This window comes from Eleutherodactylus coqui, chromosome 4 (genome assembly GCF_035609145.1).
Source record: "Eleutherodactylus coqui strain aEleCoq1 chromosome 4, aEleCoq1.hap1, whole genome shotgun sequence".
Taxonomy (NCBI): Eukaryota; Metazoa; Chordata; class Amphibia; order Anura; family Eleutherodactylidae; genus Eleutherodactylus; species Eleutherodactylus coqui.
The window spans coordinates 95,432,443-95,455,594 of NC_089840.1; the positions used below are offsets into that span (position 1 = coordinate 95,432,443).

Sequence of the window (23,152 nt, forward strand, 5' to 3'; positions counted from 1 at the left end):
CATCTACAGTGCTGCGTGTAAACTATATCTCACCACTACCATAAGTGTGCAGCACAGAGTGGGAAGGGGTTCAATATTTCCAGCTCATTTTCTATCTGCAGCTACTGTGCAGGCTACTCGCTCTACATGGTAACAAACCCTGTGTAACCCGATTGTACAGTCAGTCATACTTCCTTACATCTACCCCACGTTTTACTTAAATTTAATATGCCTAGCAAGAAACCTAATGGAGGATAGAGTGACTTCAGAACCAGGTTTGGTTGTTGTAGGATACAGTAGCATAAGGCCTCCTATCCATGGGCGTAGCACTATCCCGCGGCAGATCTACGCCACGGGAGCCGCCGGGGAGCAGAGGAGAGCTGACAGATAGGCTCACCGCAGAGAATCGCAGTATGCTGCGATTTAAATCCTGCAAGCGGAAAATCGCTATGATTCTCCATTCGTGGACAGCGGTGCTGCGCTTTTCATAGTAGCCTATGGAAAGCATTCACTACGTTTCCAGCGACCGCATTATCACCGCGGGAAACGCAGTGAAAAATCACCCGTGGACAGGCAGCCTGAAGGTGCTTCATTTTTTTATTTAAAACAAACCTGTCTAGTGATTTATGCTACCCTAAGCATCTAATAGGGAGAGAGAAACAGAGCCTTGTGATATATCTCTATAGGCTTTGGATTAAGGTTTCTGAGTAAAAGGAAGAGCAAATCCAGTCAGACGCCCAAGAGTCCTGATTACCCCATCCACAGCAATTGACAGCTTTCTTCCATCAGAGTATGCACACAGAAGGTTGTCAATCATGCTGTGTGGATGAGTAAGCAGGACTCTTAGGCCACTCTCACGCATGCGTTCACCACGCTTCTGACACATCTCTGCAAGGCCCCATTGAAATCAATAGGAGCATTCTACCACCTTAATGCGTCGCCCGGGACACCGCGCTAATCGGTGTCCCGGATTTAGTCTGCTTTTTAGGGTACATGCACACTGGCACCTTTCCCGTCCGCCTTTCCGACCAAAAAACAAGTCTGAAAATTGGATGGGAATAGCACTCATTCATTGGAATGGGTGTATGCACACAAGCTTTTTGTACTTTGACAAATAGTCTGAGTAAAAAAGGAGGCTGAGAGGAGACTTAATAGCGGTCTACAAATATCTGAAAGACTGTCACAGAGCAGAGGGATCAGCCCTATTCTCATTTGTACAAGAAAAGACCAGAAGCAATGGGATGAAACTGAAAGGGAGGAGACACAGATTAGATATTAGAAAAAAAACTTTCTGAGAGTGAGGATGATCAATGCCTGAAACAGGCTGCAACAGGAGGTGGTGAGTTCTGCTTCAATGGAAGTCTTCCAACAGAAGCTGGACAGACACTTGTCTGGGATGATATAGTGATCATGTATTGAGCAAAATCACACCATGTCCTATTCTTGTCCTGATTTTTAGACAAGATTAAGGATAGCACTTCAATGTGTAGCGTTCTGCACATCAGACAGCACACGCATGCGCTGTCTGATCAGAGTTTTGCCTGAGAATCTCGGGGGCAACTTTTCTTTTTTCCCTTTTTTTTAAACACCTGCATGTACCTTTACTCAAAAATCCTGCTCCTGATTAAATCCACATATATCATTGAGCTCTCCCTCCATCATATCCTGCTATCAGAAAGGGCAGCATAAATCACCTGACACATTTGCTTAAGGGCTTATTTACACAAGCGTATATATCGGCCAGAGTTTTCACGGTTGTCCAATATACGCTTCCATCTGAGCAGTTCCCGCCTTCCCTCCCCCTCACTGGCTCTCTGTCTCTCTCCTCCCCTCCAAGTGGTTTGCAATGGGAGGGGGCAGGATGGGGTGGAGCTAAACTCCCACCCCCTCCCCTTGTCCATAGCCAGCAATAGGAGTGGGTGGGACAGAGTGAAGCTTAGCTCCGCCTCATCCCCTCCCATTGCAAAGAATGGAGAAGAGAGGCAGAGAGCCAGTGAGGAGGGAAGAGGGGAACTGCTTAGATGGAAGCGTATATCGGTCGGGCGTGAAAATTTGACCAATATACACCAATGTAAATAAGCCCTTAAGACACAATTTGGTTGAAAAGATGTACACAGCCATTCTGGCTGAATAGAAATGTGAAATTTTTTTTTAGCAAGACTTCCCAATTTTAACTAGAAGCTATAATCCACAGGTAGATTTGTGTTGCATGCAACAGCATCTGAGCGCACTCCTGTGGATTGTAGCTGCCAGTCAGCAGTAGAAATTAGAAAGTCATGCTAAACAAAGTCTATGTGTAGCCGCATGTTTATGGCGAAGATGGCCTTCACTGAAGCAGAGAACAATAAACGCCCATCTAAAAACTGGTAGAAAGTTAAAGGGGTTGTCCAGGAATGGTATAAAAGGTCTGCTGTTGGTGCAGTCTGTGGAAACCCATCCTAGGATGGAAGAATATATGTGCAGACCGTGTGGAGAAGGGGCAGCAGGCGGGTCCCAACAGCACGCTGTATGGGGGTATGCTCTGCCCCTGGCACCCAAGGCTGCACAGACAGTGCCCATTTTATGCCATTCCTGGCTAACCCCATTAACAGACTTTTCAGCAATAAAACCAAACCTACGAACAAAAAAAAGAAAAAAAAACACAAACTAAATAAAAAATAAATAATCTAAGTTAAATTAAAAAAATACATAAAAATAATGAAATGGAATACATCATTCTATTATTAAAGGAAACAAAAATATTTAAAACCTTTAGTATGCTATAAAGACAAACGACCAATCAGTTAAAAAGAAGAGGACAAACTTTATATTATTGTACATTTGTGAGGTCAAGGCCCAATTTAGCATTTAAAATGAATTAATCAAGCAAAAGTAACAAAAATACAGCCGTTTCTACTCGTTCTCACTAGACAAAAGCTAAATGTTCTTCCTAGCTCAAAATAAAACACCACAGCTTACAAAATATATACATGTTCCATTAAATTAAAAATACAGGATAAATATTAAATGAACCCACTATCTCGAATTGAGAAAAAGTTATTGCCTAAAGTGCCAGATTCACTGAAATTAAAAAACTGTTCTTGCTGCAAGCCCCAGTCTCCTTCATCATCGTCTTCCGGTTCTGGATCTGAAGAATTCCGTGCGTTTTCATACAAAAACACTTGTTCATCCACATGAGCCGGAGCCAATCTGTTTCTCTTTGCATTCACAACATTCATTGATGTACTAAAGAGACGTTCAGGGAAGAGTCTTGTTGGAGCAATGCACCAGTATTTTTGGAGAACCTTTGGTAGAAGAGGAAATAATGCCAAACGATCGGACCACCATTTGAGTGGATCATCATTCAGTCCGAGAACCTTTTGGGATTTAAAATTACTCAACTCCTCCACAACTTGTGCGTGCCATTCCTCTTGGTCTTCTGAAGGTCCAGACTGGCAAAATATTTCAGCTAGCATATTGTTGATGCTGCTTGAAGGAGGAGGAGTGGATGACATGGCCATTTTTTTAATAGGAGGGTCTTCAGGAATTGCAAATACTTTGTCCTCAACTCTCGAGATTTCCTTGCTTCTGTCTAGGAGAGCCTTTGCTTCCTCAATAACACGATTTTCAACCTGGGACCGTTCAAATGCAGATAGGAACGGAAGTCTTTTGTATCTGGGATCCAAAAACGTTGCAACATTCAAGAACATATCTATTTCTGGCGTTTGCTGATACGTCGTTGACAAAGCTTTGGCAATGACTTCCTTGGCCATGCTAATTTCTTTAAGGTCTGTGTCTTTGATGTTTAATGAGGTGTTAAGTAGCATGTGCAGAAGAGGCTTGACCATACTTATCGTTGGATGTTTTGACATTGATAACATTTCGGCAACTTGTTTAAAAGGTTGCAGAAGGTCAACAAGGCCTTCAATTGTATTCCACTCACTAGCTTCTAGCATGAGATGATGGTTATTACTATCCTCAACCAAAACTCCTGCTATGGTGAACTGCTGTTCCTTAAGACGCTGTAACATTGCAAGTGTGCTGCCCCACCACGAAACACGGTCACTGATGAGCATACAAGAAACTGCATTTTGCTGTTTTTGTTTCTCACAAAGCATGTACATGGCAACTGTTGATTGCTGAAAATACTCTACCAACTTTCTACACCTTGAAAGAAGTCCAGAGAGTTTTGGGAGTTGAAAAGCTTGCTGTATCCCCTTATTAAATGTCTGACCCACACAAGGCATGTCTATAGGAATATCCAGTAGAGAGCACGCCTTTATAATGTCTTTACTATAGTCGGTGGTAGCTCCAAAAACCTTTGTGTTAATCCCCCACTCAATAAAGGTTTCATATAATACTCTAGTAATTGATTCAGCTTTGTTCTCCTCTGGTACTTCAAGCGTTTTCAAACATCGGGAGCCTACGGTAAAAGAATTCGAAACACCAGTAGACAAAAAGTGGACAAAAAGGGTTACGTATGAGCGGTTCTGGCATTCACTTTTCCACAGATCAGTGGAAATGCCACACCACAAAGCGTCCACCAACTCTTTTAGTATAACATCTCTAACAGTGTGGTATTTCTCCGGCAACACCCTGCTGCAAATGTATTTCCTGCTAGGAATTTCATACCTAGAATCCAGAGCTTTTAGAAGAGATTTAAAAGTAGGTTCATCCAATATGGAAGCGGGAAACATGCCATCACATATTAGATTAACTACTGCATTCGATAATTCCAGTTGTTTCTTGTCAAAAGTATGGCTGTTCTTCATTATTAAGGTTTCCTGAACAACTTGTTGGGACGTTTCTGGTTTCAACTTTGAGAAAGCGGTGGCAAATGCCTCTCTCATTTGCTCTGTGTTGCTTTTGACGAATTCACAAAACTCATCTGGGTGATTCTTCTCAAGGTGGTAAGAAAGATTGGAAGTATTCCCAGAATATGCAATCTGAGCCATACAAATACGACAATAGATCTTCTTCCACTGCATGATGCATCCCTCAGCATTTGTGTCAAATCCAAAATACTTCCATACTTTACTCTTTGCTCTAGGATGGGCAACAAGCTTAAGGTCAGACTGTACACCTTCACTGCTTTTAACCTCCATTGTGTTGCAAGTGCCAGTCTTCAGATAAGACTTCACTCATTAATGAGTATCTGCTAAAGGCAGGAAGACAGAGATAAGATAAGGATGCAAAACTAATTACAGGAATACTCAACAATTTACTGAAAATAAGATATATGTGCACATGATTTCATTCATGGCCACCTAAAAGTACCATTGATAATGCTAGTTAATGCACTGAAAACTGGACTAATTTACACGCACCAATTGGCGCTCAAAATTTGTTCAAACAAGCGAAAGTGAGCGATAGTTCCGTGTAAATGCGCGGCCGCCATGTACTATTCGCTCACTTGTTGTTTATCAACGAGTTTCAGCCAGTATAAAAATAGTCCCTAGGTAGTTCGCTATTCGTTCCGTTTGAATTGCATTAGCTAGAAAGACGGAAAGATTTGAGGGGTGTGGGGAATTGTTTGCCTTGCCAAAAACAATGACTACTTGTTCACTCATGTCCACAGAAGACAATGGTTCTTCTTCACACTAATTAAAATCCTGCTGGCTAGCGATTCCTCACATAAACACACGCTGGGCATGAGCTATATATAACAACATATACAGAGTTTACTTTAATTAATAAATGAAATAGAGAGGATTTCAAGCGATTATCTGTACGTGTAAATGTACAGTATTTTATGCACCAAAAATAGTTAATTCGTTCGGCCATTCAAACGATAATCACTGCTTGTAAAAGGGCCTTTAGATAATTTAAAGCAGGACGTAATTAACTTCTTGCTATATGCCCAGCCATGTTCATGCAAGTAAATGCTAATTCACAGGGGTGTTCGCAGTTTTTGGTCGTGAATCTGGAGTGTTTTCATGCACCAAAACACTACATATTCCCCGTGTATCTGGCCCTGCCTGGGTCTTTTTTTTGTGCCCGTATTACCAGCGTATAATTTAAATAAATAAGCAGTTCCATTAATTTCACGCGTGAATACGCACGTATCATATGTATTCATTGCATATCTACGAAGCACCATTGACTTTAATGGCCTATTTCGCTCTGTGATATGAACCAAAATAGAACATGCTGCATTATTTTCACACCTGTTAAAAACCCGTCTGAATACCCCAAGTAAAATCAGTAGAGATTCAGCACTCTATATGACATGCATATTTATGTCCGTGTGAGTGAGCCCTTCAACCAAGAACTGTCATACAGTATGCAGGCTCCTTGCTTCGAAGGGCTGCTTTAGCCCTCCCTACAGAAGGAACCTGAAGGGAACAAGATGGTAAACAAGATCAAAGGTCTACTGTGACTCCTTAGCCCTTTAGAGCCCTTGTGATTACTGCCAGCCACAATCTAATACAGAAAAGAAGAAAGCTAAACCAGTCAGGGTCACTTCAGAGTAACACAGATTTATTATGGCTCTGTGCAGGAGACGAAACCTCATTGCATCCATCCTGGGAGATGAGAAAAGCCTTTCCCAAATGTGCTTGGCAGACGGGCTGCCCTGGTCTCACAGGATGTGTCAGTCACCAGCTTTAAGTACATAGCTGCAACACGAATCTTGAGAAGGTTTACAGCAGCCACAATTTCAGATACCATTTTAAAAACCATCAAAAGCTGAATCATTTTTGGTCATTTTAGTCTACTAGGACTTCAACACGGAGGTTCCCGAACCACCAACGGATGTGCAACACATTCCTGAGCATATCTAGCTGCTGATATGAAAGCCCAAAATCTCAGTTTACTGAACTATTCCTTCCAATATAAAAAGAAAACATGGGCAAGTTCTGTTCAACTCTGTAGGAAATGACCTAAATGACATATTAACCTCCTAATGCCTTTTTACCGTGGTGACTAATGGAGTTTGAATCTACACATCTTTTTAAGGCTGTGGCTTGGCTGACTACTGACAGCCAGGCTCCTGCTGTAACAACCAGGAACAGAGAAACCTCAAATCCTTACGTGCCACAATCAATAGATCACATCTTCAAGTCCTCTTGGGGGACAAAAAAATAGTGTAAAAAAGAAGAGCAATAAAGGTTTAGTTAAAAAATAATACACAATTTCCCCCCACATAAACCCTTCTTAAAAGGATAACATACCCAAACCATAATAGCCATTACCACGTTCATAACGACCCAAACAATTAAAGTATTATGTTTTTTCTCTCACTCGGTGAACACCATAAATATTATTTTAAAAAGTAATGCCAGAATTGCTACTTTTATTTTGTTTGCCTCCAGAAAAAAAACACAATAAAAAGCAATCCAAAAGTCACATGTACCCCAAAAAGGTACCAATACAAACTGCAATTCTTCCGCAAAAAACAAGCCATCATATAGCTCCGTTGCTGGCAAAATAAAAATGCTATTGGTCTTAGGGCTTATTCACACGAGCGTATATCGGCCGGTGTTTTCACGACTGGCCGATATACACTACCATCTGATGCATTAGATTCCAATGCATCAGATCACACAGGTGTATTCCAGCAGCGTAAGGCCCCCTGCACACGGGCGGGAAGTCTGCGGTGGGATTTTCGCCCGTGACCGCCGCCATAGGATTGCATTAGAAAATGCAATCCTAGGCAGACGGCCGCAATTTGTCCATGCGAAATCACGCACGGAAAACAAATCGCGGCATGCTCTATTTCTGTGCGGGGCTCAAAAAATGTCATTCCCCGAACGACAGCTCCGGTCTGTGCATGCACCGGCTGGCCGGCAGCCGGCACATCATTGATCCGGAGCCGCGGGAGAGGTGAGAGCCACCCTGGTCCCTGCAGGGGCTCGAGTCTGGTTCCGCTGCGAGAATACTTGCAGCGGGATCCGACCCGTCCGTCTGCAGGCGGCCTAAAAGCGCCTGGCCAGGCAGGAAAGATAGTCCTGGAACTATCTTCCTTGCCAGACTAGGCTGCTGCCATAAACGCCTATGGGACCCAATGACAGCGCGGGAGAAGGGAGGGAGTTTAGCAGCGTGACTTCTCCTCTCTGTCCCTTGACGCTGTTTGCCAAGCTCCCCCCCCCCCCCGTCCCATTGCAAACAGTGGCAGCACACTAGCTCCTCCCCTTGCAGAGAACCGGCGAGGGAACGGGGAGACAGTTTAGCAGAGCTAAGCTGTCTCTCCCCGCCCGACGGCATATACACCAAGCAGTGCATCAGATGGTAGCATATGTTGGCCGGCAGTGAAAACCCCGCCAATATACGCTCGTGTAAATAAGCCCTTAGAATGTGACAATGCAAATTCATTTTCTGTGCTAAAGTAGTAACAAAAAAATAATAATGATAAAAATATATTGTATATATTTACAAACTTGGTATTGCAGTAATTATCGTGATCCAGATTTAAAAAAAAACAAAAACTGTTCGTGTTATTTTTACTGAAAACAAACCCCAAAAAACCATGGCAGAATATCTTGGAAGTTTTCCATCTCTGCCCAATAAATTTAATATAAAAGTTATAACAATACACTATATGTACCAGATAAGAAAGTGTAGGTTCTGACAGACGTGTGGTGGTCATACCATGGCCCATCAGCTTACGTGTTTTGGCCAAAATGCAAATTAACACCAGCATTTATCAGTGCATTTTTGCATGCAGTGTACTATAGATGCTGAGGAAGCCCAGGATGTTATGCCAGTGTGACGCACTGTGGTGATACAGGGCAATCCACTGCTTTGCCACAGAGTGGCACACTTATCTATGGCTTGCACCCTTAGTATTAGTTCACACTGAAATCTGTCGTTCAGCATATTTTTTGCAGAACATCCTGTTTGCGTTGGCACCATTTTGGAATATATACGACTTTTTGATCGCTTTTTACTGCATTTTGTATTGGAGACGGGGTGACCAAAAAAGCACATTTCTGGCACTATTTTTTTTTCTGATGACATTTATCGTGCGGGGTAAATATTGTATGACTTTGATAAAGCGATACCAAATATGTATTTTTTTCTTTTAATTATAAATATGGCAAAAGGGGCGGGTTTAAACTTTTATTACTAATTATTTTTTAAAAAGTTAAACGTTAGTGATCTTATTTTTACTCTATTTTTTAATAGAAGAGAATTTTAAACGACTGTGGCTTCTTTATATGCTTTTGAGCATACTGTTGCTGTGTTTGTAGAGGCGTACGTCTTGGGAGTTTGGGCATGAAGCCCCTTCAGTATGCGCCTTACTGTACAAATGGACACCTCGGTGCCTGCTGCCACCAAATCTTGCTGCAAGTCTTTTGCAGTAACTTGAGAGTTACTAATCCCTAGCCAGTCCAGATATTTAATGTATTTCATCTCAAACACTTCTGATGCAACTAATGAAGCCCTTTATTAGTTGCATCTGATGTTCTTGAGACAACAGCTGATTTGAAAATGCTGTTATGAGGGATTCTACTCAAGGGGCTGAATTCTGAGACTACAGTAGCAAGACTGCCCACTAGACTACCAAGCATTCTGGGCTTATACCAGAAGGGGATCCTAATTAATGAACTGCAGCTATCTTCGTATGCACCCAGATATGGGGACGTCTGTCAATCACTGAGTAAAACCACCCACTGAACTCCTAAGCAAAGAATGAGCAGGGCTAACGCCGCCTGCACACGTCAGAGCCAGATTCTTCATGCGGGTTCCGGCTCCGATTGCGGCCGGCAACCCTGCATACCTGTCATTCTTCTTTTCTGTACTGCGAATGGTCGCGGAGAGCTGCCGTTGGACATGCGGAGTACAGATTTTTTTTTTTGAACTTCTGCTTTTCCTGTGGCGCTTCCGCAATGTCAATTGTGGACGGGTAGCAGGTCAGATGGCTTCCATTGACTCCAATGGAAGCCATCTGTGCGGACATCGCAGGAAGACGCAGCATGCTGTGATTTTTCCTCCGCAGACAGAAACCATAATTGGTTTCCGCTCGTGTGCAGGAAGAATCACTTTTCCCTAGTATGCTACGGAAGGTATTTCCTGCGAAACCCAGAGGCGGATGGTCGCTTGGGGTTCCGCAGCAAGAAAATGCCCATGTGCAGGTGGCCTAAAAAGAATGACATACAAGTCTATGGGAAAAGATTTAGTATAACTTTTTTTATTTGTAGTTTTTTTAGACATTTTTTTTTGTCTAAACCTCTGCTCATTCTATCCTTGGAAGTCCAGTGTGCGGTCTTACTCAATAATTGACAGTCTTCCAGTATCAATGGGCATAGCATACAAAAAGGTAGCTATCAGTCACTAATTGGAATGAGCAGGGAATTAAAATGAATAAGGTAAAAGTTAAAAGGGGTTGTCCCGCGCCGAAACGGGTTTTTTTTTTTTTCCAACAGCCCCCCCCCCCCCCCGTTCGGCGCGAGACAACCCCGATGCAGGGGTTAAACAAGAACACCGGACAGCGCTTACCTGAATCCCCGCGCTCCGGTGACTTCTTACTTACCTGCTGAAGATGGCCGCCGGGATCTTCTCTCTCGGTGGACCGCAGGGCTTCTGTGCGGTCCATTGCCGATTCCAGCCTCCTGATTGGCTGGAATCGGCACGTGACGGGGCGGAGCTACACAGAGTCGCTCTCCGGCACGAGCGGCCCCATTGAGAAAAGAAGAAGACCCGGACTGCGCAAGCGCGTCTAATCTGGCGATTAGACGCTGAAAATTAGACGGCTCCATGGAAACGAGGACGCTAGCAACGGAACAGGTAAGTGAAAAATTTCTTATAACTTCTGTATGGCTCATAATTAATGCACAATGTACATTACAAAGTGCGTTAATATGGCCATACAGAAGTGTATAGACCCACTTGCTGCCGCGGGACAACCCCTTTAAACTGTAATCAGAAAGTCATATGCAGTCGTGAATAAAGGTTTTGAGACTGATACAAGTTTTGATTTTCAGTTTCCTGCTTCTGGGTTTTTAAATCCTTAGGGCCCCTGTCCACGGGCGAGGCGGAATATCGCTAGCGATATTCCGCTCCCGGGGAGCAGGAGAGAGAACTGTCAGTTCTCTGCGGTGAGCCTATCTGATGGGCTCACCGCAGAGAATCGCAGCATACCGCGCTTTGATTTCCACGAACGGAAAATCGCTATGATTCTCTGCTTGTGGACAGGGGGCTGCGCTTTCCATAGTTAAGTCTATGGAAAGCGTACACCCCGTTACTCGTCGCCGGATTATCATCGTGAGTAACGAAATGCAATATCGTCCGTCGACAGGAGCCCTTAGTCATAGGTTTCTGTGGTATACTAAAGTTCAATTATAAGCATTTCAGAGATTTTTAAACTTTTCACAAATACATCATGTTAAGGCAAGGACTCAATATTTACAGTGGTGACTTTTTGTTTTCTTCCAAAGACTCCTGAAATTCACACTGGCGAGATACATATCAGCTTCTGCGCCAAATCCTGACTGATGGCAAACCATTCTTTCCTAAGCAGTTAGGACTTCTTCCCAATTTTGGTGTTTTTGTTTGTCCATCTGATTTTGAGGATTGACCACATGTTGTCAATGGGATTGAGATTTGGGGAGTTTCCTGGCTATGGACCTAAAATTTCAATTTTTGGTCACCGAGCCACTTAGATATCACTTTTACCTTGTGACGTGGCGCTCCATTATGCTGGAAAAAGTATTGTTCCTCACCAAATTGCTCCTGGATGGTTGGGAGAAGTTGCTTTGGAGGATGTTTAGATACCATTCTTTATTCATGGCAGTGTTCTTAGGCATAATTCTGAGGGATGCACTCCCTTGGACAAAAAGCAACCGCACACATGAATAGTCGCAGGATGCTTCACTGTTGGCAGGACACATAGAATCGTAGAGTTAAAAGGGACCTTCAGGCTCATTGGGCCAAACTCCCTGATGGATGCAGGATTCACTACATCATACCAGAGAGAAGTCTGTCCAGACTCTAAAGACTTCCAGTAAAGGCGAAATCACCACCTCCCGTGGCAACCTTTGCCACTTATTGATCACCCTCACCGTCAGAAAGTTTTTCTAATATCTAATCTGTCTCCTCCCTTTCAGTTTCATCCCATTGCTTCTAGTCTTTCCTTGTACAAATGAGAATAGGGCTGATCCCTCTGCACTGTGGCAGCCCTGCAGATATTTGTAGACAGCTATTAAGTCTCCTCTCAGCCTTCTCTTCTGCAAGCTAAACATTCCCAAATCCTTTAACCATTCCTCATAGGACATGATTTGCAGACCGCTCACCATCTTGGTAACTCTTCTCTGAACTTGCTCTAGTTTGTCTGTCTTTTTTAAAGTGGGATGCCCAGAACTGGACACAGTATTCCAAATAATGTCTGACTAAGGAAGAGTAGAGGGGGATACTTACCTCACGTGATCTAGACTCTATGCTTCTCTTAATACATCCCAGTATTGTGTTTGCCTTATTTGCGGCTGCATCACACTGTTGACTCACGTTCATTCAGTCTGTGATCTATTAGTATACCCAAGTCTTTTTCACATGTGCTGCTTAGACCAATTCCTCCCATTCTGCATGTTATTTTTTATTCTGCTTGCTCAAATGTAGGACTTTGTATTTCTCCCTGTAAAATACTATTCCATTAGTTGTCTAGATCTTTTTGAACCCGCTCTTTTCTAGTGTTAGCTATCCCTCCTAGCATTGTGTTGTCGACAAATTTAATCAGTTTCCCTTCAATTCCCTCATTTATATCATTTATAAAATGTTGAACACCACTGGGCCAAGGACAGAGCCTTATGGTACTCCACCTGAGACATTCTTACAACTAGATGTGCTGTAATGGTAATGTTCAGCTTTTCATTGGACAATCATTCTTCCAGATGTCCCAAACAGTCTTAAAGGGGTTGTCCCGCGAAAGCAAGTGGGGTTATACACTTCTGTATGGCCATATTAATGCACTTTGTAATATACATCGTGCATTAAATATGAGCCATACAGAAGTTATTCACTTACCCACTCCGTTGCTGGCGTCCCCGTCTCCATGGCTCCGTCTAATTTCAGCGTCTAATCACCCGATTAGACGTGCTTGCGCAGAAGGGTCTTCTCCCTTCTGGTCGGTCCGGGCAAGAGCGGCGTTCTGGCTCCGCCCCCTTCTAGGCATCATCTCGTAGCTCCGCCCCGTCACGTGTGCCGATTCCAGCCAATCAGGAGGCTGGAATCGGCAATGGAACGCACAGAGCCCATGGTGCACCATGGGAGAAGACCCGCGGTGCACCATGGGAGAAAACCGTGGTGCATCATTGGGAAAGGACAGGCGGCCATCTTTAAAAGAAGAAAAGAAGATGCTGCGCGAACTGGGAAGGAGGTAAGCGATTTATTTTTTTAATTACAAACGGTATTGATTTTAACGGGGCAGAATGCGGGGGTAGGTTGAAAAAAAAAATTGCATTTCGCCGTGGGACAACCCCTTTAAGGGAGCTTCATCAGAGAAAATAACTTTACCTTAGTCCTCTGCAGTACTTTCTGCAGAATCTAAGTCTGTCCTTGATGTTTTTCTTGGAGAGAAGTGCCTTCTTTGCTGCTTTTGTTGACATCAGGCAAGCCTCCAAAAGCCTTCACCTCACTAGGAATGCAAATGCACTAACACCTGCCTGCCGCCATTCTTGGGCAAGCTCGGCATTGGTGTTGAGCTGATCCCATGCCCAAATTCTCTTTAGGATGCATTCACATAGGCAACAGTGTGCCATGCCCAACATTCTCAAGCACAACAACTCGCATCGCACAGCGCAAGGTCAGAGCATTCATGTTCTGTGCAATTTGTGGGAGACCGCACATCTGCATGTTCTTTTCTCGCAGGAGATTCGTACAGAAATAGAACAACATGCTTCAATTTTTTCTAAAAATTGCCATATAAATACACCCATTGCAAATGATGGGTTGTATTTTCATGCAAATTTTGTGCGTTTTGCAATGCATAAAGCTCGCACGATTTTCTCGCCTGTGTGAATGCACCCTTAGGAGATGGTCCAGGCACTTGCTGGACTGTCTTCAGTACCCTGAAGCCTTCTTCACAGCAACTGAACCTCTCTTCTTGTCGATCTGATAAATGGTTGATTTAAAGGTAAGGTCCATAACAATCTAGAATGGATGCTAATTGCCACTATAAAATCTAAAGCAGTAAACTTTGTGAGAGTGAACATTTATGTCAGTCTCAAAACTGGTGACCAAGACTGTGAACCTCAAAATGGTATGATTAAAAAGTACAATTTGTCCCACAAATCAAGTCCTCATACGGCTCTGCTTTGGTCTTGTGGCACCATTTTTTAAGTAAAAAAAAAGTGTTAGGCTGTATTCACACGAGCAATTAATCCGTATTCGGTCCGAATTCAAGATGGAGAAAACTCACACAGAAAAAGGACCTATTCCTTTGAATAGGTTCATTCACGCAAGCAATTTTTCAATCCAACCAATAGTCCCAGTTTGAAAAATCACTGTTAGAGATGAGCGAGCACCAAAATGCTCGGGTACACGTTATTCGAGTAGAGCTTTTCGTAAAATTTGAGAGCTTTATTCAAGTAACGAACCCCAATGACTTCAATAGGAGACTCGAGCATTTTTGTATGGGACCCGCCGGTTGCCGAGCTTTTTTTTTTTGTTCTCTCTCTATGCTAATACTCGAACGAGCAACAAGCTTGGAAGAGTACGTTTGCTCAACTCTAATTGCTGTGTCTTATTCTCGGCCACTTCTTGGACGAGATCAAGACATGCAAGTGTGTAGCATGTGCAGACGACCTGTACGGCGCGAGCACGCTGGAGCGGCCCCTTCAACGGGGCAGAAGAGGCAGACTGCGCAAGCGCGTCTAATCCAGCCAGGAGAAGGAGTCGGTCGGCGCCATGGAGACGGGGACGCCAACACAGAGGGGTAAGTATATAACTTCTGTATGGCCAATATTTCATGCACGATATATTACAAAGTGCATTAATATGGCCATACAGAAGTGCTTACCTTTACTTCATTTTGCGGGACAACCCCTTTAATATTGTGCAGAGTAGTAATACATTTTAATAAAACACAGATAAATTTGGTGTGGTTGTAATTATATAATCACAATGACCTATAGAATAAAGCTAATATACTGCTTCTACCACATGGTAAAAGCCATAAATATAAACCCAAAAAACAATGGTGAAATTGATTTTTTCTATTGCTCCCATGCAAAAAAAAAAAAAAAAAAACATTAATAGAAGTCATCCAATACATTATATGTACCACACCCAAAATAGCTTCCCCTGAAAACTAGAACTAATCACGCAAAATAAAAGGTGTATATTGCCAAAAACATAAAGTTATGACCGCTGGAGCACAAAAGGGAAAGCAATTTACTGGTTCTTAAGGCTAATCTTCTGGAGCGCCTCTCACAATATTGTTCCTGCTGACTTCTATTAAGCCGTTCAGGCTGCCTTCCTATTTATCCTTATAATGGGAGAGTTTTACGTGGCACCGGTCATCCTTGTGCTTATGAACAGCGCGTTTCACATGGCTTTCATTTCATCACTGCTAAGATAACATATGTTGATACTACTGCTTTGAATGCCGTCTATCCTCTGTAGTTTTTCTATAAGGGCTTATGCCCCCGGCCGTGACGGGCTCCGCAAGCGGAATACAGCAGCGGAGTCTGTCACGGTGCCCCTTAAAGACCTCATACTCACCTCCGCATCCGCTGCGTAGCTCCCGCATGACGCGCCGGCAGCATCATATGACGCAGCCGACGGGTCGCGTATTCACGCTATACTTCTGCTGTGCTACAGGGGAAGTATAGCCTGATGGGCGGCTTCCATTGACTACAATTGAAGCCGTCCGCGCGTATTCCCGCAGCGAATAGGACATGCTGTGGGTAATTTCACGCTGTCAAATTCCGCAGCGTGTACATTGAGCTATTAGGTTCAATAGCTGCGGTAAAAGGCCGTGGATTTCCGCCATGTTTCAGGTGGCGGAAATCCGGCCGTGGGCATTAGCCCCAATTGCTTCTATTATTATTTTACCAGCTCAGGCACCTTTTTATGCTCCTGTGGCACCGTTACTATGGATGCTTACTAAGGATGAGCGAGTATACTCGCTAAGGCACTACTCGTCCGAGTAATGTGCCTTAGCTGAGTATCTCCCTGCTTGTCCATAAAGATTCGGGGGCCGCCGCGGAGCGGGGAGCTGCGGGGAGGAACAGAGGTGACATCTCTCTCTCCCTCTCTCCCGCCCGCTCTCCCCTGCTCCCCGCCACGACTCACCTGTCAGCCGCGGCGGCCCCCGAATCTTCAGGGACGAGCAGGGAGATACTCGGCTAAGGCACATTACTTGAGCGAGTAGTGCCTTAGCGAGTATACTCGCTCATCCTTAATGCTTACGCATATTGAATATGGCTTTATTATATTCTGCTAGGTTTTGGACTAGCACTGTTGCTGTTGATTACTACTCGCTTCTTTCACCTATTTGCGCACTGAATTGCTTCTGTAACCGGTTATAAAAGGACTTAAGACACCCGAGTTATGGGCCAAATATATTTATATGAGACAGATTCAAAACCTACAATAAAAAAGTGACATTTTCAGGAGCGTTTTCCCATTTTAATGTGACTGCTAGGGGAGTTAATGTCTCCATTGCCGCTGTTCCTGTGTTAAATTATTTGTGCTGCATACTTTTCTGCTTGTCCCCCTTGGAAACATTCCTCTACATTAGCAAGATATGACCTAATAAAATAACTCAAACTGGTGGCCATAAACATCAGATGACTCTCACTAAGGGCTTAAAGGGGTTGTGTCGTTACAAGTAGGAGCATGAGTTAAAATGAAAAAAGAACGCATACTTACCTGTCTTCTACCCCACCCCCACTACTCCACCAGGGCCACAGCAGAGTAACTCCCACCGCTTTGTTCCCTGGATGGCCCCTGAAACTCAGATGACCATCAATCAGAGGTCGCTGCATCACCATCCAAACTCCTGGCATCAGCGCTCACATCCTGAGCACGATGATGCCAGGAGTTTTGGACAGTGACACTGAGGCCACCGATCATCTGCAGTGGTTACCTGACTTTCAGTGGCTGTCCGCACCACAGGACGAGCAGTGGGAGCCACTCAGCTGTGCCCTGGTGAGCCAAAGACAGGTGGATATGCTTTTTTTTCCATTTTATTTTAAACTCATGCCCAGGTGTTTATGTTTCACTAGTAACGACACAAGCCCCTTAAAGTCTATGGGGATGTCCTCAATCTCACCAGATGGCAGATGTCTTGGAAAAGTAGTGTTGGGCATGCTGGACTTCAACATGCCCAACCCTTTCTGAGGTGTCTAGCAGCTGCTTATTCCACGCTCTCTACTAAGAACACATATTTATAGTGCCATCTGTCACCTAAACAGGTTTCTATTTATCAGAGTGTACACAAGTTAGATCTGAAGAACAGGGGCCCTCATATCTCCTTCCGCCCATCAAGATCAGCAAGGGTCTCAGTGGTGGAACCCCCACCAATCAGCATGTTATCCCCTATCCTCTGCATAGGGGCGTAGCCTTGTAATCTTGGTACAACCCCTTTAACTACATTGAAGGGGTTTTCCCATTACTTAAAATTGCTTTACAACCACTTTGTCCCTCCTTTTCAAGTGTGACACTAGTGAAAGTCTGGCATCCACGACCCCTAGCAACATCCAGAATGAACTCATTTTAGGAGCCTCTCCATATAAATGTGATTTACGAAAAAAAAGTTGTGTAATTTATATAATGAAAACCAAGATTATCCAAGACAAAGACATAAATTAAGTTTTTCTCATCCGTGTAGCAGCAGATAGCAAATTTAGTAACCATCACACTAAACTTGTAGGGCTGACAACTTTGATCCTACTGACGGAACTGCAAAAGGACAACCTTGAGTAGCGGTGCTGTATAACAGGAAAGTAGTGGCCGAGCCTGAAACCTGCCAGATCAGAAATTCACTCGCCAAAAGCACAAGAGCAAAAAAGATCTAATCCTATGATCCCATTTTAAGCCTGGACATTTTGTAGAAAGTCCCAAGAATGCCACTAACGCTACTGTTGCTACAGTATACTTTTATAAGGAAGATCGGCAACACACTGGTAGGGTGCTGCGTAACCTACAGTGCGCCCTGAAAACGGGCTTTTCCGCTGCATTACGTGTATATATTGTATTTAGTATCCATTCACAATAATGGGTAACAGGTAAAATAAATACATTTACCTTAAAGGGGTTTCCCAGGCAGCGCCCACCAGGATACTGCAGGATCAGAGCGGAAGCTGCTGCTCTGACCCCTGTGTAGTGGCCAGTGCTTGAAATTGTAGGCTGGGATTCCATTGACTTCAATGAGGGCTGCGCCTGCAATTACGAGCGCTGGCCACTACACATATAAAATAAGGAAAAATAATGTATACTCGCCTACTCCAGCTAATAAATAATGCCAATCTTTATTTGTATAGCGCCAACCTATTTTATTGTGCACGCGACTGCTCGGCCAATCAGGCTTCAGTGGTGATTTTTTTTTTATGGCCATTGAAGCCTGTGACTGGCTGAACACTTACATGCACAATATACAGCCCATGACCGGACGCCGACTATTTCCGGTCCAGAGCGGCTGGGACCAGGGCTCCAGGGCTGGACAGCAAGACACAGGGGCAGGTTAGTTAGGTATGCTTTCTTTAATGCTATACGACTTTAAGCCAGTAAAGAAATGTTCATGTCCTGGAGAACCCACTATGAAGGAAACATGAAATCCGGACGGGCGCCCACATTATAGATAGGTATATATCTATACATGGAGAAGAGAGATGGAGGCAGCAGCTCACCGTCCGCCTCCGCCTGGCCGGATCACAGAAGGAAAGTTCTATCCCGCTTTGTGTATAAGACGAAATGTATCAATCTAGCCAATCCAAGCAGGGAGCGGGGCGCCGCCCCCACGACTCTGGATGCTTTGCTTCAGCATAAACCCCTGTGTGTTGTGGACCCGTCTGCACTTCATACCGTCCGTGGTTCAGGGAGCATGAACCTAGCGACAATAGCTGGAATGATATAAACACCGCTTATGCAGGTGGTATGTACGCAGGCGGTTGTGATATGGACGGAACTCGCACGAGAAAATTACCCATTTTTTTCTATATGTTTACACACATGGACAATCTTTCTCTAGACTGAGAGAGCGAGATAGAATGTCCTGTTGTATAGGCAATATGGCTCACTCATACCTATGACTACTTAAAGGGGTTGTCCGGCCAGAAACATTGCATGTCATTACTTCTGTTTGCCCATTTCCATGCACTTTGTAATATACATTGTGCATGGAAAATCAAGCAAACAGAAGTTTTGGACTTAGCTGAAGGGGTGCGCCCCCCCCCGGGGTGCGCCCCCCCCCCCCCCCCCCCCCCGTGTTTCTCCTCCGTCGTCCCTGGTTACCACAAGAATCTTCTCTTCTTCTTGTCGGGCCACAGCAGCTCTTGTCGGCGCGGGAACGAGACTCTTCTCATCGGCGCATGCGCAGTTCTTCTCTCTGCAGGCCGGACTGATATGCGATCTCCTTGTGTGCAGGGGGGGGGGGGGGGGGGGGAGGGGGGAGGATGGAAGAGCGAGGAGCAGGAACTGAGCTCCCGCCCCCTCTCTGCCTCCTCTCCGCCCCTCTGCACTATTTTCAATGAGGAGAGGCGGGACGACTTAGCCCCGCCCCGACTCTCCTCATTGAAAATAGTGCAGAGGGGTGGAGAAGAGGCAGAGAGGGGGCGGGAGCTCAGTTCCTGCTCCTCGCTCTTCCATCCTCCCCCCCTGCACACAAGGAGATCGTATATAGGTCCGGGCTGCAGAGAGAAGAACTGCGCATGCGCGGATGAGAAGAGGCTCGTTCCCGCGCCGACAAGAGCTGCTGCGGCCCGACAAGAAGAAGAGAAGATTCTTGTGGTAACCAGGGACGACGGAGGAGCAACACAATGTATATTACAAAGTGCATGGAAATGGGCAAACAGAAGTAATGACATGCAATGTTTCTGGCCGGACAACCCCTTTAAAGAATATCACATTAGAACGGCGCAGTGCGTTGATTTTTACTATTTAAACATGCAAATATTTACGAGCGTGAACATAGCACGTGCGGTGAAGTATCGCACAGCAGGGGGGAAAAAATAAATAAATTTAAAAAATCACAAGTTTAACCCTTTCCAATCCACTGTCTGACCTCTGAAGACATTATGATTTAAGGCTGTACAGCTCCGATATTGGAAGACGTCCGTCGGGGTTCTCTTACTGTATATTGCCAGCTTCTTTTCTGTCGGAGCCTATCCAATGTGTCACCTCATGCAGTACTGGCTTTAGCCAACATATAAGGCCGTTGTATAATGGCAGAAAAAGAATAAGCCCTCCAGGAAAACCAGGATACAAATTGGATTGGAAAGGGTTAAGAGTGCGATTCCAATCTGTTTCTTCTACCAATATCACACTTGCCGGCGTGATATGGGCTTCTTCACATGGGCGTATATACGCTACCATCTGAAGCACTGGATTCCAATGAATCACATAGGCGCATTCCCACGGCGTAATAACGCCCGGTTGTGTGCTTTTACGCCGGTCAGGAAGCCATCTTCCTGGCCGGACCATGGCCGCTGCCATTGACTCCTATGGGATTTCAGGATTGCGAGGGCGATATCGGGCCGTGAGTCACAGCCGGTACAGCTCTCCCCAGTGTGCAGGAGCCCACCAACCGATCCGCATTTAAAACAAAGGATTAGTGAATGCGCCAACGATGATTCCCACGCTTCAATGAAATGAACGATAAGTGACCAAATCATCGATCAATTATTGGCTGTTTACACTAAATGGTTACTGTCCAAATTCGAACAATTCAGCTGATTTTTGGAACGATACTGTTCGGTGTAAAGCACCTTTAGGCCTCGTTCACATCTGCATTCATCAGCTGAGGATGGATCCGTCACAATGTAAACGCACTGCGCCTACGGCCCCCTGCACACAGGCGGGAATTCCGCAGCGGGATTTCCCGCAGAATTTCCGCCCGTGGAAGCTGTCATAGGATTGTGTTAAAAAACTAAATCCTAAGCAGACCACCGCGACTTGTCCGTGCGAAATCACGCGCAGAAAATAAATCGCGGCATGCTCCATTTCTTCAGAAATGTCACTCCCCGCCCGCCGGCTCCGATCTGCGCATGCGCCGGCTGGCAGATCATAGCCGGAGCCGCAGGAGAGGCGAGTGCCGCGCTGGTCCCTCCAGGGGCTCGGGTCGGGTCCCGGAGGGAGAATTCTCGCAGGGGGATCCGACCCGGCCGTCTGCAGGCAGCCTAACTATAACGAGATCCGTTGGGCTTCCAGCACGCAGTCCGGCAGACAAATAGTGCAGCACGTGGCAATGCAGATGTGAACAGGCTCAGGCTGCGATCCCGTGTGTGCCGGGGTGCCATATTCCTGCTCCGTGAACGGATTGTACCGAACAGCGCCAAATGGACCTCACTGACTAGAACAAGGACCATGCAGCTTTCGTTCAGCGGTCCGGCAAGCAGGACTTTTACTGTCGGCATTTTGATGGACAATTCGGAGGTTCCAGTGCAGATGTGAGAGCAGCCTAGGGCCGGTATCACATGGGCGGGCTTGAATTGCGGATTCCCCGATCGCCGTCCATGCGGGTGATCTGCGATAGTAGGTGAGCATTGAGGGGGATGAATTGTGTATTCCACGAGTGGAAGGAAAGTTGCGGCATGCTCTATTTTAGCGCGGACGGCCCTAACAGATGTCTATGGACGTGAGCGCTCCGCAGCCCGTACGCAATTTACATGGCCCACAGCTGGAGAGAACAGATAGAAAAGTCAGAAAGCCGGCTGGAGGGATCTTTCTTTCGCACGGACGATACGCGTGGAAAACTGATCGCATCCACCATCTTCCGCGACCATTCGCAATTACTTTCCGCAGCGTATCACAAGTCTTCTGCGGAATCCGACCCCGGCTGTACTCCAGGAAATTATCAGCGTTCCAACTGCTCTGACTGCTTTTACACGGGACGGTCTGATGGCCGACCGATGTCCGACAGCGAGGGCCGTCCTGTCCTCCTGCGCGCAGAAACTGATTCGCCGATAATTGTTCCGATTCTCGCTGGATCGCAGGAATGTGAATGATAACGGTTCCGTGTAAAAGCAGCTTACGGCACACGGGGCGCTGCCACGCGGCTACTAGAACCCATGGTTTCCTAAGGGAACGTTCGGATGAGAGAAGCCTTTTCCCATAGGAGACCATTGGTTCTAATAGCCGCGTGATTTGCACGCCCGCAGCTCCCCGTGCGAAAGAGCCCCAACTGAGAAGCCCTGCGCCCGCAGTTGTGCGGCTGCCACACAATTATGTCATATGTCAGCACTGTACGACAGAAGATTGCAGGGCGGGACGTGTCACGACATTAGACAGTGTGGGGCCCTGTACGGCCCTCATCCAGCGCTGCTGTGAGGTGATGCGCCGGGGGCGCGCCGGGGCGCAGCGGGGTTTCCCGCGTCTTTCTCTGAGGTGACACCGTCTCCTCCCGGGGAAGGCTCAAGGTCGTCCCGCTCCCTCCTGTCGGTCGTTCTGTCGCATGTCCGTAGTAAAGCCTTATACCAACCTGTCCCGATGTGCGCAGCCCGCGTCACGCGATCCCTGCGCTGTGAGAAGGACTGTATGTCGCAGAGGATTGGACGCAGCTCGCTAGAGCAGGGTCCTCGAAATATCGCGATATAACGACCTCATATCTCGACTTTTCCGAGCATAGGTGGAGTCGCGCAGCGATGACGTCACGACATGCACGATAGGTGACATAAGTAAGAACATACGGCTTGTCGCCTGTGTCTGACCTGGTAGCGGGGAGGAGCGGCGGAACAGCTGCTGCAGGAGGACGGTCATTGCGATATAGTAGTTTCTGAGCACCGGCATGATGATCTGCAGGAGCCGCATGGCTGCCCGGTGTGGTCACACCCACGGCAGAGGGAGCGGGTCACACGTGGGCGGCCGCCCTACAACCTCCTCAGGAGCTGCAGGGACTGACTGCTCCTCTAATGGCAGACTTTAAGGCTTCATTCAGATGGGCCAGCGGGGGTCTCAGCGTGATATTGCGCCGTCCAGCGGGGTCTCGGCGTGATATTGCGCCGTCCAGCGGGGTCTCGGCGTGATATTGCGCCGTCCAGCGGGGTCTCGGCGTGATATTGCGCCGTCCAGCGGGGTCTCGGCGTGATATTGCGCCGTC

At 45.9% G+C, this 23,152-nt stretch overlaps 2 protein-coding genes across 6 annotated transcripts in view; both read right to left on the reverse strand.

The window, feature by feature from the left end:
• DHRSX (dehydrogenase/reductase X-linked) overlaps positions 1–22,878 on the reverse strand; it is a 298,040-nt gene extending 275,162 nt beyond the window's left edge. Inside the window, exon 1 of the mRNA XM_066599884.1 lies at positions 22,764–22,878. Coding sequence (XP_066455981.1) covers positions 22,764–22,863 — 100 coding nt within the window. The 5' untranslated portion in view covers positions 22,864–22,878. The remainder of the gene's footprint in view (positions 1–22,763) is intronic.
• On the reverse strand, positions 2,763–22,880 carry ZBED1 (zinc finger BED-type containing 1). Of its 5 annotated transcripts, none has more exons than XM_066599879.1 (2): positions 22,764–22,880; positions 2,763–5,116 (listed from the first exon to the last, which is right to left on the reverse strand). In XM_066599879.1, the coding sequence occupies exon 2, from the start codon at positions 5,061–5,063 to the stop codon at positions 2,982–2,984; it is 2,082 nt and encodes a 693-aa protein (XP_066455976.1). In that variant the 5' UTR covers positions 5,064–5,116; positions 22,764–22,880; the 3' UTR covers positions 2,763–2,981. The 5 variants fall into 5 exon arrangements, with proteins under 5 accessions (XP_066455976.1, XP_066455978.1, XP_066455977.1 ...); XM_066599881.1 differs by having other exon boundaries at positions 2,763–5,113; positions 22,764–22,866; XM_066599880.1 differs by lacking the exon at positions 22,764–22,880 and adding an exon at positions 22,535–22,646.
• Positions 22,881–23,152: the final 272 nt, after the last annotated feature.